This window comes from Callionymus lyra, chromosome 13 (assembly GCF_982586985.1).
Source record: "Callionymus lyra chromosome 13, fCalLyr1.hap1.1, whole genome shotgun sequence".
Lineage (NCBI taxonomy): Eukaryota > Metazoa > Chordata > Actinopteri > Syngnathiformes > Callionymidae > Callionymus > Callionymus lyra.
The window spans coordinates 44,673-61,321 of NC_141830.1; the positions used below are offsets into that span (position 1 = coordinate 44,673).

Below are 16,649 nucleotides of genomic sequence, written 5' to 3' on the forward strand. Positions count from 1 at the left end.
GAACCAGGTGTAACTTGGACGAAAACAAACAAGGTGGAATCAAGGAGGTCACCTGAGGAGGAGTTCTTGAAGAAGAGAAGACGAGGAGATTCTGAACTGAGAAGATTTAAAGTTCCTTCAACATTCAAGGGTCGGATCTAAAAACAAAACAACACGTCAGTAGCGGTCAGAAGGTCACTCAAGGTCAGGTACCTTGTGGATGGAAAGGGTCTGGACCCAGTCGCAGGTGTAAATATCAAACACATCCACCCCGTAGTCTGTGTATACCGTGAGGTGGGAGGAGTTGGAGCCTGTAGACCACAACACAATCAGAACAGGTCCACAACATCCTACCTGCACTACAAGGACTTACAACATGCCAGTGGCGGTGCTGGCCACATCATCTCCAGAGCGCGAGAGCGCCGACCCTGTCCGTCCACGTAGACGCCGAGCAGGCTGAAGCACAGAAGGACTTCGCTGGTCCCGACCTCACAGGCATGCAGGGCGTCCAGAGGTGGCTGGGCCAGAAAGGCCAGTGACTGGTCAGCAGGGCTCACCAGGCTGACGGGCGAGGACTCGCCCTGAAGTGCTAAAAGTGCAAACCCGGAAGGATAGCCGATGCAGAGTCGCTCCCGAATCATCCCCATCCACTGGACCTGGCCAGGAGCCTGGACCTCCCACAGCTTCTTGTGGTGGGGCCTTACATGAGAGACCTCCAGGCACAGAACCTGCAGAAGAGACTAAACTCGTTAGACTCGGAAACCAGGATCAACAGAAACCTGCTGCCTGGACTCACCTGACGCTTGATGGCTGCCAGGAGACACGCCGGGCCTCCAGGCCAGAGCAATCCTGTGGTCAGAACCTGGCAGCCCTTGGTCTCTGTCAGCTTTAGGTCAAAGCTGGACTCTCCACCGTCAAGACCAGCCCAGGACTGAAGGTGCACTTGACGGTTTCGGGAGCCGCAGAGTAAGACGACCATATTCTCTTTTGGGATCAAAACTATTTGATGAACTTTCTTCACGTCGGAGGCTCGCACGATCACTGCAAAGACACCCGTTTCAGAACCAGAACCAGGACCTGACAATGCAAGAAGTCTCACCGTCTCTGGTCACCTCCACCACAAACAGCCCATCGTCAGTTCCCAGAGCGATCCTCTCCCGATCTGCAACAGAACCACTTAAAGCTGGACCGTCCAGATCAGAGAGAAGAACCGAGAGAGCTGCAGTACTAACCCAGTACAGCAGCACACTGCGTGGTCTTAATGATTGGCAATGAAGAGTCATAGGCTTCATGTGGAACATGCACGGTCTGGACCTTCAGAGAGTTCTGAGTCACTATGTTTTGCAGACCTTCTAAAATCCGAACCCATTTCCTCTTCTCCATCTCACTCTCTGCCAGAACCAGCAGAGACGTGGAGCAGAGCGGAGAGCAGGACGCTGATGTTGTCACCTGACCACAGAAAAACAACATAAACGTGTAGCAAGAAGACCCGTCTAGGGGATCCGTGCGGACCCGTGTGGACTCACCCTGAAGATACAAGGAACATCTTTCCTTGTGGCATGAATCACGTCTGAAGCCAGAACTGAGCTGACTGAAAACCCCTCGTCCCTGCAACAGAGAAGTCATTTAAGACCCGACCACAGATCCACATCTGTGTTAGTACCGGGACTACCTGAGATCCAGAACCAGACTGGCACCTGACCCAGGTTGTATGGACTTCCCCTCTTGGACGTCATAAAGGAAGAGTCGACAGTCCGAAACCAGGGCGTACGCCCGCTGCCAGCCCTTCTTTACCCCGCTTGGCTTTGGGACCTGCAGGAGCCGCATAATGGGTCAGAACAAGGTTACATCAGTCGTTTCCACTTCCTCTGCGGCCTTACCCTGACGTAGCCTTTGTAGGCCGTCCCTCTTCCTCTCTGGACGTCAACACCCAGTGGTCTCTTGGCCTGGTCTGCTGGAATGGGACAGACCTGCGGGGCGTCTTGACAGCCCACATGACACACAAACGGACAGACTGCAGAGAGAGACGCTGATGAGTGTGTGTGTGTGTGTGTGTGTGTGTGTGTACAGTATGTGTGTACAGTGTGTGTGTACAGTATGTGTGTGTGTGTGCATGTACGAACCCTCACAGCAGAGTCCTTGTCGGGTCAGTCCAGTCATCACAGAACTGCAGAAGAAACACTGAACTGGACTTTTAAAGTTTTTCATGTTCAGCTGATGATTCTGGAAAAGAGAAACAGATTAAGTAGTTCTCACCTGTACTGCAGCAGGTGAAGACAGCTCACCTGTACTGCAGCAGGTGAAGACAGCTCACCTGTACTGCAGCAGGTGAAGACAGCTCACCTGTACTGCAGCAGGTAAAGACAGCTCACCTGTACTGCAGCAGGTGAAGACAGCTCACCTGTACTGCAGCAGGTAAAGACAGCTCACCTGTACTGTAGCAGGTAAAGACAGCTCACCTGTACTGCAGCAGGTAAAGACAGCTCACCTGTACTGCAGCAGGTGAAGACAGCTCACCTGTACTGCAGCAGGTAAAGACAGCTCACCTGTACTGCAGCAGGTAAAGACAGCTCACCTGTACTGCAGAAGGTAAAGACAGCTCACCTGTACTGCAGCAGGTAAAGACAGCTCACCTGTACTGCAGCAGGTAAAGACAGCTCACCTGTACTGCAGCAGGTAAAGACAGCTCACCTGTACTGCAGAAGGTAAAGACAGCTCACCTGTACTGCAGCAGGTAAAGACAGCTCACCTGTACTGCAGCAGGTAAAGACAGCTCACCTGTACTGCAGCAGGTAAAGACAGCTCACCTGTACTGCAGCAGGTGAAGACAGCTCACCTGTACTGCAGCAGGTAAAGACAGCTCACCTGTACTGCAGCAGGTAAAGACAGCTCACCTGTACTGCAGAAGGTAAAGACAGCTCACCTGTACTGCAGCAGGTAAAGACAGCTCACCTGTACTGCAGCAGGTAAAGACAGCTCACCTGTACTGCAGCAGGTAAAGACAGCTCACCTGTACTGCAGCAGGTAAAGACAGCTCACCTGTACTGCAGCAGGTAAAGACAGCTCACCTGTACTGCAGCAGGTGAAGACAGCTCACCTGTACTGCAGCAGGTGAAGACAGCTCACCCGTACTGCAGCAGGTGAAGACAGCTCACCCCTACTGCAGCAGGTGAAGACAGCTCACCTGTACTGCAGCAGGTGAAGACAGCTCACCTGTACTGCAGCAGGTGAAGACAGCTCACCTGTACTGCAGCAGGTGAAGACAGCTCACCTGTACTGCAGCAGGTGAAGACAGCTCACCTGTACTGCAGCAGGTAAAGACAGCTCACCTGTACTGCAGCAGGTGAAGACAGCTCACCTGTACTGCAGCAGGTGAAGACAGCTCACCTGTACTGCAGCAGGTAAAGACAGCTCACCTGAACTGCAGCAGGTGAAGACAGCTCACCTGTACTGCAGCAGGTAAAGACAGCTCACCTGTACTGCAGCAGGTAAAGACAGCTCACCTGTACTGCAGCAGGTAAGGACAGCTCACCTATACTGCAGAAGGTAAAGACAGCTCACCTGTACTGCAGCAGGTAAAGACAGCTCACCTGTACTGCAGCAGGTAAAGACAGCTCACCTGTACTGCAGCAGGTGAAGACAGCTCACCTGTACTGCAGCAGGTAATGACAGCTCACCTGTACTGCAGCAGGTGAAGACAGCTCACCTGTACTGCAGCAGGTAAAGACAGCTCACCTGTACTGCAGCAGGTAAAGACAGCTCACCTGTACTGCAGCAGGTGAAGACGACTCACCTGTACTGGGACGGATGACTGGACAGCAGGAGAGGGGCTGATGGGATTGACTTCCTGTGTAAACAGAAGGTGAACCAGGTGAACCAGGTCACTGAGGACCATCTGAAGCTAATAAAGTCATAAATCTGACCTCAGGCTCTGAAGGAGACGACGTCTCTTCCTTCTGAGAGTCTAAATCGTAGCTGGTCTGAAAAATAAACAAATATAGCAACACAAAAAACACACACAAAAGCGCACACACACCTTGAAGGACAGGTCAGGGTCAAGGGGGGAGGTGTTGAAATACTCAAAGATGGAGTCTTCCAGGTCGTGGAACTTGAGACCTGCTGAGAGTCAAAACAAGACCATCAGATGCTCGCCTAAGTTTTACTGCAGCTTCTGTGACCTTTGTCTTCCTCCATGTCCTTCTTCAGTGTGTCCAGCTGCTCGCCCATCTGTCTCCTCCTGTCCTCGCTGTCCCTCAGTTTGCTGCACGAGGACCAGACTGAGCTCCTGTTTCAACACTAGATAGAACTCTATATTGTTCTCACCTCTCCAGGGACACGTTGGAAGACTTGAGTTTGCGAACTTCCTCCAGGATCAGTTGTTTGGCTCTGATCTCCGTGTCCAGCGCCGACTGGAGCTCCAGACGTGCCGACATGTCCAACTTCTGACTCCGTCTGACTTTCCACAAAGGATCCTGCCAGACGCCAGACAAGGGTCAGTGCACCTGCAGTAAGTGAGGATGTTGCATGTGCAAGCGAGCTACCGCAGGTCTGGTCTGGTTGGACATCCTGAGGGTCTCCAGTTCCTCCGTCATCTTGCTTGTGAGAGACTGAAGGTATCCACGGGCGTCCTTCTCATCACTGACCCTGAAGACGGCATCATGTCACGTCAGTGCGCGTGCGTGTGTGTGTGCTTGTGCGTGTGTGCTTGTGCGTGTGTGCGTGCGTGCGTGCTTGTGCGTGTGTGCTTGTGCGTGCGTGCTTGTGCGTGTGTGCTTGTGCGTGTGTGCGTGTGTGCTTGTGCGTGTGTGCTTGTGCGTGCGTGCTTGTGCGTGTGTGCTTGTGCGTGTGTGCTTGTGCGTGTGTGCGTGCGTGCGTGCTTGTGCGTGTGTGCTTGTGCGTGTGTGCGTGCGTGTATGCTTGTGCGTGCTTGTGCGTGTGCGTGCTTGTGCGTGCGTGCTTGTGCGTGCGTGCTTGTGCGTGTGTGCTTGTGCGTGTGTGCTTGTGCGTGCGTGCTTGTGCGTGCGTGCTTGTGCGTGTGTGCTTGTGCGTGTGTGCTTGTGTGCTTGTGCGTGTATGCTTGTGCGTGTATGCTTGTGCGTGTGTGCTTGTGCGTGTATGCTTGTGCGTGTGTGCTTGTGCGTGTATGCTTGTGCGTGTGTGCTTGTGCGTGTGTGCTTGTGCGTGTGTGCTTGTGCGTGTGTGCTTGTGCGTGTGTGCTTGTGCGTGTGTGCTTGTGCGTGTATGCTTGTGCGTGTGTGTGTGCGTGCGTGCGTGCGTGCGTGTGTGCTTGTGCGTGTGTGCGTGCTTGTGCGTGTGTGCTTGTGCGTGTGTGCTTGTGCGTGTGTGCTTGTGCGTGTATGCTTGTGCGTGTATGCTTGTGCGTGTGTGCTTGTGCGTGTGTGCTTGTGCGTGTGTGCTTGTGCGTGTGTGCTTGTGCGTGTGTGCTTGTGCGTGTGTGTGTGCGTGTGTGCGTGCGTGTGTGCTTGTGCGTGTGTGCTTGTGCGTGTGTGCTTGTGCGTGTGTGCTTGTGCGTGTGTGCTTGTGCGTGTGTGCTTGTGCGTGTGTGCTTGTGCGTGTATGCTTGTGCGTGTGTGTGTGCGTGTGTGCGTGCGTGTGTGCTTGTGCGTGTGTGCTTGTGCGTGTGTGCTTGTGCGTGTATGCTTGTGCGTGTGTGTGTGCGTGTGTGCGTGCGTGTGTGCTTGTGCGTGTGTGCTTGTGCGTGTGTGCTTGTGCGTGTGTGCTTGTGCGTGTATGCTTGTGCGTGTGTGCTTGTGCGATGACTCACCACTGGATGATCTCAGAGATCTGAGCTTCCCAGTGAGCGACACCTTCCTTCTTGGACGACAGATCCCGAAGTTCTTCCTGCAGCTCACAGTTCTGAGACGTCAGCTTGTCCACAAAAGAAGACAGCTGGGGAGGAACTGGACCATCAGAACTCAAGCAGGAACCGGCACCGAGCCAGTCTCACCTTCTCCACTTTAGATGTTAGTTTCAAGTTTTCTTCTGTGAGCAGCTTCTTCTCTCGATCCTGTTTCTTCTTCAGATCTCCAACACCGTCCTCCATCTCAGCCCTGCAGGACAACATCGTTGAGCAGGACAGAAGGAGACACACAGAGACGCACAGAGACGCACAGAGACACACAGAGGGTCATGTGACAGGTCATGATGGCGGTGAGGGTCATGTGACAGGTCATGATGGAGGTGAGGGTCATGTGACAGGTCATGACGGAGGTGAGGGTCATGTGACAGGTCATGATGGAGCTGAGGGTCATGTGACAGGTCATGATGGAGCTGAGGGTCATGTGACAGGTCATGATGGAGGTGAGGGTCATGTGACAGGTCATGACGGAGGTGAGGGTCATGTGACAGGTCATGATGGAGGTGAGGGTCATGTGACAGGTCATGATGGCGGTGAGGGTCATGTGACAGGTCATGACGGAGGTGAGGGTCATGTGACAGGTCATGATGGAGCTGAGGGTCATGTGACAGGTCATGACGGAGCTGAGGGTCATGTGACAGGTCATGATGGAGGTGAGGGTCATGTGACAGGTCATGACGGCGGTGAGGGTCATGTGACAGGTCATGACGGAGGTGAGGGTCATGTGACAGGTCATGATGGCGGTGAGGGTAATGTGACAGGTCATGATGGAGGTGAGGGTCATGTGACAGGTCATGATGGAGGTGAGGGTCATGTGACAGGTCATGATGGCGGTGAGGGTAATGTGACAGGTCATGATGGAGGTGAGGGTCATGTGACAGGTCATGATGGAGGTGAGGGTCATGTGACAGGTCATGATGGAGGTGAGGGTCATGTGACAGGTCATGATGGAGGTGAGGGTCATGTGACAGGTCATGATGGAGGTGAGGGTCATGTGACAGGTCATGATGGAGGTGAGGGTCATGTGACAGGTCATGATGGCGGTGAGGGTAATGTGACAGGTCATGACGGAGGTGAGGGTCATGTGACAGGTCATGATGGAGGTGAGGGTCATGTGACAGGTCATGACGGAGGTGAGGGTCATGTGACAGGTCATGACGGAGCTGAGGGTCATGTGACAGGTCATGACGGAGGTGAGGGTCATGTGACAGGTCATGATGGCGGTGAGGGTCATGTGACAGGTCATGATGGCGGTGAGGGTCATGTGACAGGTCATGATGGAGGTGAGGGTCATGTGACAGGTCATGATGGCGGTGAGGGTCATGTGACAGGTCATGATGGAGGTGAGGGTCATGTGACAGGTCATGATGGAGGTGAGGGTCATGTGACAGGTCATGATGGAGGTGACGGGTCATGTGACAGGTCATGACGGAGGTGAGGGTCATGTGACAGGTCATGACGGAGGTGAGGGTCATGTGACAGGTCATGACGGAGCTGAGGGTCATGTGACAGGTCATGATGGCGGTGAGGGTCATGTGACAGGTCATGATGGAGCTGAGGGTCATGTGACAGGTCATGATGGAGGTGAGGGTCATGTGACAGGTCATGACGGAGGTGAGGGTCATGTGACAGGTCATGATGGAGCTGAGGGTCATGTGACAGGTCATGACGGAGGTGAGGGTCATGTGACAGGTCATGACGGAGGTGAGGGTCATGTGACAGGTCATGACGGAGGTGAGGGTCATGTGACAGGTCATGACGGAGGTGAGGGTCATGTGACAGGTCATGATGGAGGTGAGGGTCATGTGACAGGTCATGACGGAGGTGAGGGTCATGTGACAGGTCATGATGGAGGTGAGGGTCATGTGACAGGTCATGATGGAGGTGAGGGTCATGTGACAGGTCATGATGGAGCTGAGGGTCATGTGACAGGTCATGATGGAGCTGAGGGTCATGTGACAGGTCATGATGGAGGTGAGGGTCATGTGACAGGTCATGACGGAGGTGAGGGTCATGTGACAGGTCATGACGGAGGTGAGGGTCATGTGACAGGTCATGACGGAGCTGAGGGTCATGTGACAGGTCATGACGGAGGTGAGGGTCATGTGACAGGTCATGACGGAGGTGAGGGTCATGTGACAGGTCATGACGGCGGTGAGGGTCATGTGACAGGTCATGACGGAGGTGAGGGTCATGTGACAGGTCATGACGGAGGTGAGGGTCATGTGACAGGTCATGACGGAGCTGAGGGTCATGTGACAGGTCATGATGGAGCTGAGGGTCATGTGACAGGTCATGATGGAGGTGAGGGTCATGTGACAGGTCATGACGGAGGTGAGGGTCATGTGACAGGTCATGACGGAGCTGAGGGTCATGTGACAGGTCATGATGGAGCTGAGGGTCATGTGACAGGTCATGATGGAGGTGAGGGTCATGTGACAGGTCATGACGGAGGTGAGGGTCATGTGACAGGTCATGACGGAGGTGAGGGTCATGTGACAGGTCATGATGGAGCTGAGGGTCATGTGACAGGTCATGACGGAGCTGAGGGTCATGTGACAGGTCATGATGGAGGTGAGGGTCATGTGACAGGTCATGATGGAGCTGAGGGTCATGTGACAGGTCATGACGGAGCTGAGGGTCATGTGACAGGTCATGACGGAGCTGAGGGTCATGTGACAGGTCATGACGGAGCTGAGGGTCATGTGACAGGTCATGATGGAGCTGAGGGTCATGTGACAGGTCATGATGGAGGTGAGGGTCATGTGACAGGTCATGACGGAGGTGAGGGTCATGTGACAGGTCATGACGGAGGTGAGGGTCATGTGACAGGTCATGATGGAGCTGAGGGTCATGTGACAGGTCATGACGGAGCTGAGGGTCATGTGACAGGTCATGATGGAGGTGAGGGTCATGTGACAGGTCATGATGGAGCTGAGGGTCATGTGACAGGTCATGACGGAGCTGAGGGTCATGTGACAGGTCATGACGGAGCTGAGGGTCATGTGACAGGTCATGACGGAGCTGAGGGTCATGTGACAGGTCATGATGGAGCTGAGGGTCATGTGACAGGTCATGATGGAGGTGAGGGTCATGTGACAGGTCATGACGGAGGTGACGGGTCACAACTCACCTGAGCCTCTTGTCTTGGTCGATCTTTTCTCGCAGCAGCAGCAGCTCTCGAGTGCTGGACAGGTGAGTCGTGTCCAACTCCTGCAGGTCTTTCTTCAGGGACTGGATCTCAGCTCTGTTGACCGAGTCTCTCCTGAGAAGCTCTTCCTCGTAGAAAACCGCCTTCTTATCAAGCTCTGCCTTCAGCAGAGACAACTCCTGCTGGGACTCTGCTCCGCCCCCTGGCATGCCGGGCTGCTCAAGGACAGTCACAAGATCAGCGTCAGATGACAAACCAAGAGGAGCACGACCTCCGACCTTCAGGCTCTCGAGCTCCGCCTCAAGACGCCGGGCATAGGCATCACTGTGCTCACGCAGCTTCCTGTCCTTGGAGGATTCCGTCTTCACCCCCTGCAGCTGAGCCTCCACCTGAGACAGAGTTGAACTTGAAACCTTCACGTCTCCCTTCATGCAGCATCATCTCACCTCTTTGGAGGTCCTGTCTGTCCTGCGGACCTCCTGTCTCAAGCCCTCCATCTTCTGCAGCAGGGCGTCGACTTCCTCCTCCTTGTCGCGCAACTGACGGGACAGACGAGTCTTGGACGAGCGAAGCTCCAACATCCGCTCGGAACCCTCAGACGCTTCCCTCAGAGCAGATCGTCTCTGAGCCTGGACCTCCTTCAGCTCCTGAGCCTGAGAGTTCAGCAGCTGCAGAGTCTCCGACAGTTGCTGTCCAGGAGTGACAACAGATGGTGAGACGGAGGACCTCCTCGAGCCTTCAAGTCTCACCTTGTGGACATTGTCCTTGTCCTGTCTGAGGGTCTTCACGTGTCTCTCTAGACTCTGGACTTTAGAGACTGAACCGTCAGGTGAAACGGCTTCTTCCAGCTTCTTCTGCAGCCTCTTGATCTCTTCGTCCAGCTGCTTCGTCTCGTGTCCACGGGAGCCTCCATCAGACCCTGAAGACAAGAGTCTCTCGCGTCACACCTGCGTTCACACCTGCGTTCACACCTGCAGACCAGCTTCTACCTTCCAGCCGCTGCTTCAGTTGCAGGTTCTCCTCCTCCAGTTGACCGATCCTCTTCTTCAAATCTTCCACCTCCTGCCATGGTCCTTCCTGGTCCGACCCGGTTCCCAATCTTAAGGAGGCCCGGTCCGAGAAGCAGCTGTCCGTGGTGTAGGTGAAGCCCACGAACGGGAAGTTCTGCCCAGTAAACCCAGAGTGACCCGGCGGACCCACTTCCTGCAGGTGGAGACACTAGTCAAGTCTGTCCATGAAACACTTCATGATGTTCTGCTTCTTCTCCCTTCAAATCCATGTTAACATCAGACTTTGAAGAACTGAATGAAAAAAATGTTTTAAAAAAGAGTGAAAATGAACCTTCAATATTTTAATTATGAATCATGTTAATAATTTAATCAAATAATTCCTAAAGTGAAATATTTAATTTGTTTTTATTTTTTTCAATCTATATTTTTTAGTTTGATATTGTAATTCTAATCATGAAGATCATTTCTTACATCTTTATGTTTTTAATTCTGTATACATTTTGGCATAATAGTCACCAGACAATACAGTCCCGAGTACTTGATCTTACGCGCACGCACACGCACACACGCACACGCACACACACGCACACACACGCGCACACACGCGCACACACGCGCACACACGCGCACACACGCGCACACACGCGCACACACGCGCACACACGCTCACACACGCGCACGCACGCGCACACACGCACACGCACGCACACACACGCACACACACGCTCACACACGCTCACACACGCTCACACACGCTCACACACGCTCACGCACGCACACGCACGCACACGCACGCACACGCACGCACACACACGCACACACACGCACACACACGCTCACACACGCTCACACACGCTCACACACGCTCACACACGCTCACACACGCTCACACACGCTCACACACGCTCACACACGCGCACACACGCACACGCACGCACACGCACGCACACACACGCACACACACGCTCACACACGCTCACACACACACACCACACACGCTCACACACGCTCACACACGCTCACACACGCACACACACGCACACACACACCACACACGCTCACACACGCTCACACACGCTCACACACCACACACACCACACACACCACACACACCACACACACCACACACACCACACACACCACACACCACATAGACATTTGAAATCTTGAACCTCCTGCTGTCGCCTCAAAGCTCTTCTCATGGAAACACATCCGTCTCATCCTCACAGTCTATCAAAGTGATCTCACCGGGTTTTTCAACATGTCCTCATCAACGTCAAAGTTGGACGTGTCGGTGGGCGAGGACACGTCGGGGATGTAGGGAGCCTGCGTGGACCGGATGTTGTCCCAGTCGATGCCTCTGAAGAAGGAATGCTTCTTGAAGTCCTGAATGCCGTTCAATCCCAGCCTCTGATCCCGGGAGCAGAGCAGCCGCTGGATCAGGTCTTTGGCTTCTTCAGAGACGTCGCTGACGTGAGACGGGAACTGAAGTCGCTCCTGGAGACAGAAGAGCACCTGAGATGCCACAGAGATGAGGAGAAGAAAGAAGACGGACCTCGTGGTTCATGATCTTCCCGTACGTCTCCACCAAGGACTCGGCATAAAACGGCGTCTCTCCAAACAACATCTCGTAGACACAGACCCCCAGAGACCACCAGTCGCACTCTGGACCGTAGTGTCCAAATCCATCCTCCATCGCCTGAAGGATCTCTGGGGAGATGTAGTCTGGCGTCCCAACAGCGACTGAAGACTGGACCTGTGGAGAACCAGATGAGACGTCAATGGTCAACGTGGACCATGTTTGAGTGACGGACGGTACCGTGCCGTCCTCCATCAGGCGCAGACAGGACCCAAAATCAGCGAGTCGGACGTGACCGTTGAGATCCAGCAGGACGTTGTCAGGCTTGATGTCTCTGGAAAAGCAGGAGACCATGAAACTGGAGCTGAGCAGGAGCTCCTAGAACGGTACCTGTGGACGTAGTGATGCTGGTGGACCGAGTGGATCGCCAGAACCATCTCAGCCACGTAGAATTTGGACATTTCTTCCGGGAGTCGGTCTTCAAATCTACTGAGCAGCGTCAACAGGTCTCCCCCAACGTAGTAGTCCATCACCAGGTACTGCAGCACAACACTGGTGTGACCCTTGGTCTCTGTACAGGTGTGTGTCAGGTGTGTGTCAGCGTCGCTCACCAGGTAGTTGTCGTCCTGGAAGGCGTAGTGTAACGTCGTCATCCACTGAGAGTCTCCGTTCACCAGCACGTCACGTTCCTCACGGAAGCACGCCGTCTGCAGCAACACAACCTTAGGATCCTGACCGCTCACGTTACACACTCAAGCACCGACGCACACACACAAGCACCGACGCACACACACAAGCACCGACGCACACACACAAGCACCGACGCACACACACAAGCACCGACGCACACACACAAGCACCGACGCACACACACAAGCACCGACGCACACACTCAAGCACCGACGCGCACACACAAGCACCGACGCACACACACAAGCACCGACGCACACACACAAGCACCGACGCACACACACAGGCACCGACGCACACACAAGCACTAACACACACACACAAGCACTGACGCACACACAAGCACCGACGCACACACAAGCACCGACACACACACACAAGCACCGATGCACACACACAAGCACCGACGCACACACACAAGCACCGCCGCACACACACAAGCACCGACGCACACACACAAGCACCGACGCACACACAAGCACCGACGCACACACACAAGCACCGACGCACACACACTAGCACCGACGCACACACAAGCACTGACGCACACAAGCACCGACACACACACAAGCACCGACACACACACAAGCACTGACGCACACAAGCACTGACACACACACAAGCACTGACGCACACACAAGCACTGACACACACAAGCACTGACGCACACACAAGCACTGACGCACACACAAGCACTAAAACACACAAGCACTGACGCACACAAGCACCGACACACACACAAGCACTGACACACACAAGCACTGACACACACACAAGCACTGACACACACAAGCACTGACACACACACAAGCACTGACACACACACAAGCACTGACACACACAAGCACTGACGCACACAAGCACTGACACACACAAGCACTGACACACACAAGCACCGACACACACACAAGCATCGACACACACACAAGCACTGACAAACACAAGCACTGACACACACAAGTCTTTTGCATTTATAGAGCTTTTCTAGACCAGGGTCTCAAATTAACAATCAAAATAATACTCAATAAAATATATACTTAAAAGACATCAGAAGATCAGGGAAAAGCCTGAACAAATAAGGGTGAGATTCACAGTGACACCTAGAGAGTGAGACGATAACAGACAGAGTGAGACGATAACAGACACAGAGTGAGACAATAACAGACACAGAGTGAGACGATAAGACACAGAGTGAGACGATAAGACACAGAGTGAGACAATAACAGACAAAGTGAGACGATAAGACACAGAGTGAGACGATAACAGACAGAGTGAGACGATAACAGACACAGAGTGAGACAATAACAGACACAGAGTGAGACGATAAGACACAGAGTGAGACGATAACAGACACAGAGTGAGACGATAACAGACACAGAGTGAGACGATAACAGACACAGAGTGAGACGATAACAGACACAGAGTGAGACGATAACAGACACAGAGTGAGACGATAAGACACAGAGTGAGACGATAAGACACAGAGTGAGACGATAACAGACACAGAGTGAGACGATAACAGACACAGAGTGAGACGATAACAGACACAGAGTGAGACGATAAGACACAGAGTGAGACGATAAGACACAGAGTGAGACGATAAGACACAGAGTGAGACGATAACAGACAGAGTGAGACGACAACAGACACAGAGTGAGACGACAACAGACACAGAGTGAGACAATAACAGACACAGAGTGAGACGATAACAGACACAGAGTGAGACGATAACAGACACAGAGTGAGACGATAACAGACACAGAGTGAGACGATAACAGACAGAGAGTGAGACGATAACAGACACAGAGTGAGACGATAACAGACACAGAGTGAGACGACAACAGACACAGAGTGAGACGACAACAGACACAGAGTGAGACGATAACAGACACAGAGTGAGACGATAACAGACACAGAGTGAGACGATAACAGACACAGAGTGAGACGATAACAGACACAGAGTGAGACGATAACAGACACAGAGTGAGACGATAACAGACACAGAGTGAGACGATAACAGACACAGAGTGAGACGATAACAGACACAGAGTGAGACGATAAGACACAGAGTGAGACGATAACAGACACAGAGTGAGAAAGACGAGTGTGGCGTCACCTCTGCTCGCTTCAACATCTCCCATTTGTTGAGGATCTTCATGGCATAAACTTGTTCCGTCTGTTTCATTTTCACCACAGCAACCTGTAGGTGGCAGTAGTGATAATAGTGAAGGTGATGAAGATGATGATGATAAAGATGAAGAAGATGAAGAAGAAGAAGAAGAAGAAGAAGAAGAAGAAGAAGATGAGGATGATAAAGGTGATGAAGATGATGAAGAAGATGAAGATGATGATGATGATGATAAAGATGATGAAGATGATAATGATGATGATGAAGATGATGAAGATGAAGATGATGAAGATGAAGAAGATGAAGATGATGAAGATGATAATGATGATGAAGAAGATGAAGATGATGATGATGATGATAAAGATGATGATGATGATGATGAAGGTGAAGGTGAAGAAGATGAAGATGAAGAAGATGAAGATGATGAAGATGATAATGATGATGAAGATGATGAAGGTGATAATGATGATGAAGAAGATGAAGATGAAGAAGATGATGATGATAATGATGATGAAGAAGATGATGATGAAGATGATGAAGATGATGAAGAAGATGAAGTTGATAATGATGAAGAAGAAGATGAAGATGATGATGATGATGATGAAGATGATGAAGAAGATGATGATGAAGATGATGAAGATGATGAAGAAGATGAAGTTGATAATGATGATGATGAAGATGATGATGAATATGATGATGACGATAATGATGATGAAGATGATGAAGAATATGATGATGACGATAATGATGATGAAGATGATGATGAAGATGAAGATGATGATGATGAAGATGAAGACGATGAAGATGAAGATGAAGATGATGAAGATGATGAAGATGAAGATGAAGACGATGAAGATGAAGTTGATAATGATGATGATGAAGATGATGATGAATATGATGATGACGATAATGATGATGAAGATGATGATGAATATGATGATGACGATGATGATGATGAAGATGATGAAGATGATGAAGAAGATGAAGTTGACAATGATGAAGATGATGAAGATGAAGCTCAGCAGCTCAGATGTTTGCTCACCTCTCCAAAAGCTCCTCGTCCGATGACCTTCAACATCTCAAAGTCATCTCTGTGCAGACGCAGGTTCTTCAGGACCGACGTAAACGGACCGACTGTGGACACAAGAGTCAGATGTTGAGTCTGGACCGAGAACCTCCTGAAGGTTCCACAGGCACGTGTCTGACGCTCCTGGTCACGTGACCAACATAAACAAGGCTCCGACTCTTGTTTTACTTCCGGGGTGTCGGACCAGTGAGTCACGTGACGAAGATCTTACCCCAGTTCAGGAAGTCCGAGACGTTCTTCTCCCTCTTCAGGGACGAGTTGTTCAAGTCGCTGTGGACGCAGATCAGGAGGTCCAGGAGGGTCTCGACGCTCACGCGGTTCTTCTGCTGCAACAGAAGCTCGTCCAGGCGCTTCAGCCGAACCTGGGCGGACATCCTGCCCCGGGATCCGAACCCACAACCCGAGTCCAACACGAGATCCGCTTCCGGTCCTGCTGGCTCAGCCGGTCCTGGAGCTGCAGGTGCGAACACGACTCTCCGCCTTCAGGCCTGCTGGTCCAGCTCGACGCTAATCCCGCTGGTTCTGGACCGGAATGTGGGTCAGCGCGTCCATGTCAACGTGTTCCAGATCCGGTTCTGTTTCCGGCTCCTACGGACTGGACTCACCGTCGACGGTTCCGCTCGACGGCACAGGTGGACCCGGACCTGAGCAGGAGAACCTGCCGGTGATCGTCTGAATATGGCTGAACCGGGACGGTGCCTCGGGACCAGGGTGACGTCACTGGGATCCACTTCCGCCCGGACTTTCAAAACAAACGTCGAGGCTTCGAACCAAATGTTGCTTTTTTATGTTGAAGAACATCTTGATAAATAATATGAATTAAAAGGTTTATGTTGAAGAACATCTTGATAAATAATATGAATTTAAAGGTTTATGTTGAAGAACATCTTGATAAATTATATGAATTAAAAGGTTTATGTTGAAGAACATCTTGATAAATAATATGAATTAAAAGGTTTATGTTGAAGAACATCTTGATAAATAATATGAATTAAAAGGTTTATGTTGAAGAACATCTTGATAAATAATATGAATTAAAAGGTTTATGTTGAAGAACATCTTGATAAATTATATGAATTTAAAGGTTTATGTTGAAGAACATCTTGATAAATTATATGAATTAAAAGGTTTATGTTGAAGAACATCT

The 16,649-nt window shown here is 51.7% G+C and overlaps 1 protein-coding gene across 1 annotated transcript in view; it reads right to left on the reverse strand.

The window, feature by feature from the left end:
- Positions 1-16,278, reverse strand: part of cdc42bpb (CDC42 binding protein kinase beta (DMPK-like)) — an 18,092-nt gene extending 1,814 nt beyond the window's left edge. The window contains 31 exon segments of the mRNA XM_087806553.1: positions 53-137; positions 193-290; positions 353-707; positions 776-1,020; positions 1,079-1,141; positions 1,212-1,428; positions 1,506-1,587; positions 1,652-1,791; positions 1,860-1,993; positions 2,103-2,202; positions 3,773-3,871; positions 3,873-3,959; positions 4,016-4,098; positions 4,158-4,240; positions 4,303-4,451; positions 4,521-4,623; positions 5,765-5,889; positions 5,948-6,050; positions 8,991-9,223; positions 9,287-9,397; positions 9,455-9,697; positions 9,758-9,927; positions 9,998-10,211; positions 11,267-11,515; positions 11,574-11,774; positions 11,838-11,931; positions 11,988-12,136; positions 12,209-12,304; positions 14,404-14,487; positions 15,458-15,549; positions 15,714-16,278. Of these exon segments, the coding sequence (XP_087662679.1) occupies positions 53-137; positions 193-290; positions 353-707; positions 776-1,020; positions 1,079-1,141; positions 1,212-1,428; positions 1,506-1,587; positions 1,652-1,791; positions 1,860-1,993; positions 2,103-2,202; positions 3,773-3,871; positions 3,873-3,959; positions 4,016-4,098; positions 4,158-4,240; positions 4,303-4,451; positions 4,521-4,623; positions 5,765-5,889; positions 5,948-6,050; positions 8,991-9,223; positions 9,287-9,397; positions 9,455-9,697; positions 9,758-9,927; positions 9,998-10,211; positions 11,267-11,515; positions 11,574-11,774; positions 11,838-11,931; positions 11,988-12,136; positions 12,209-12,304; positions 14,404-14,487; positions 15,458-15,549; positions 15,714-15,876 (4,450 nt within the window). The 5' untranslated portion in view covers positions 15,877-16,278.
- Positions 16,279-16,649: the final 371 nt, after the last annotated feature.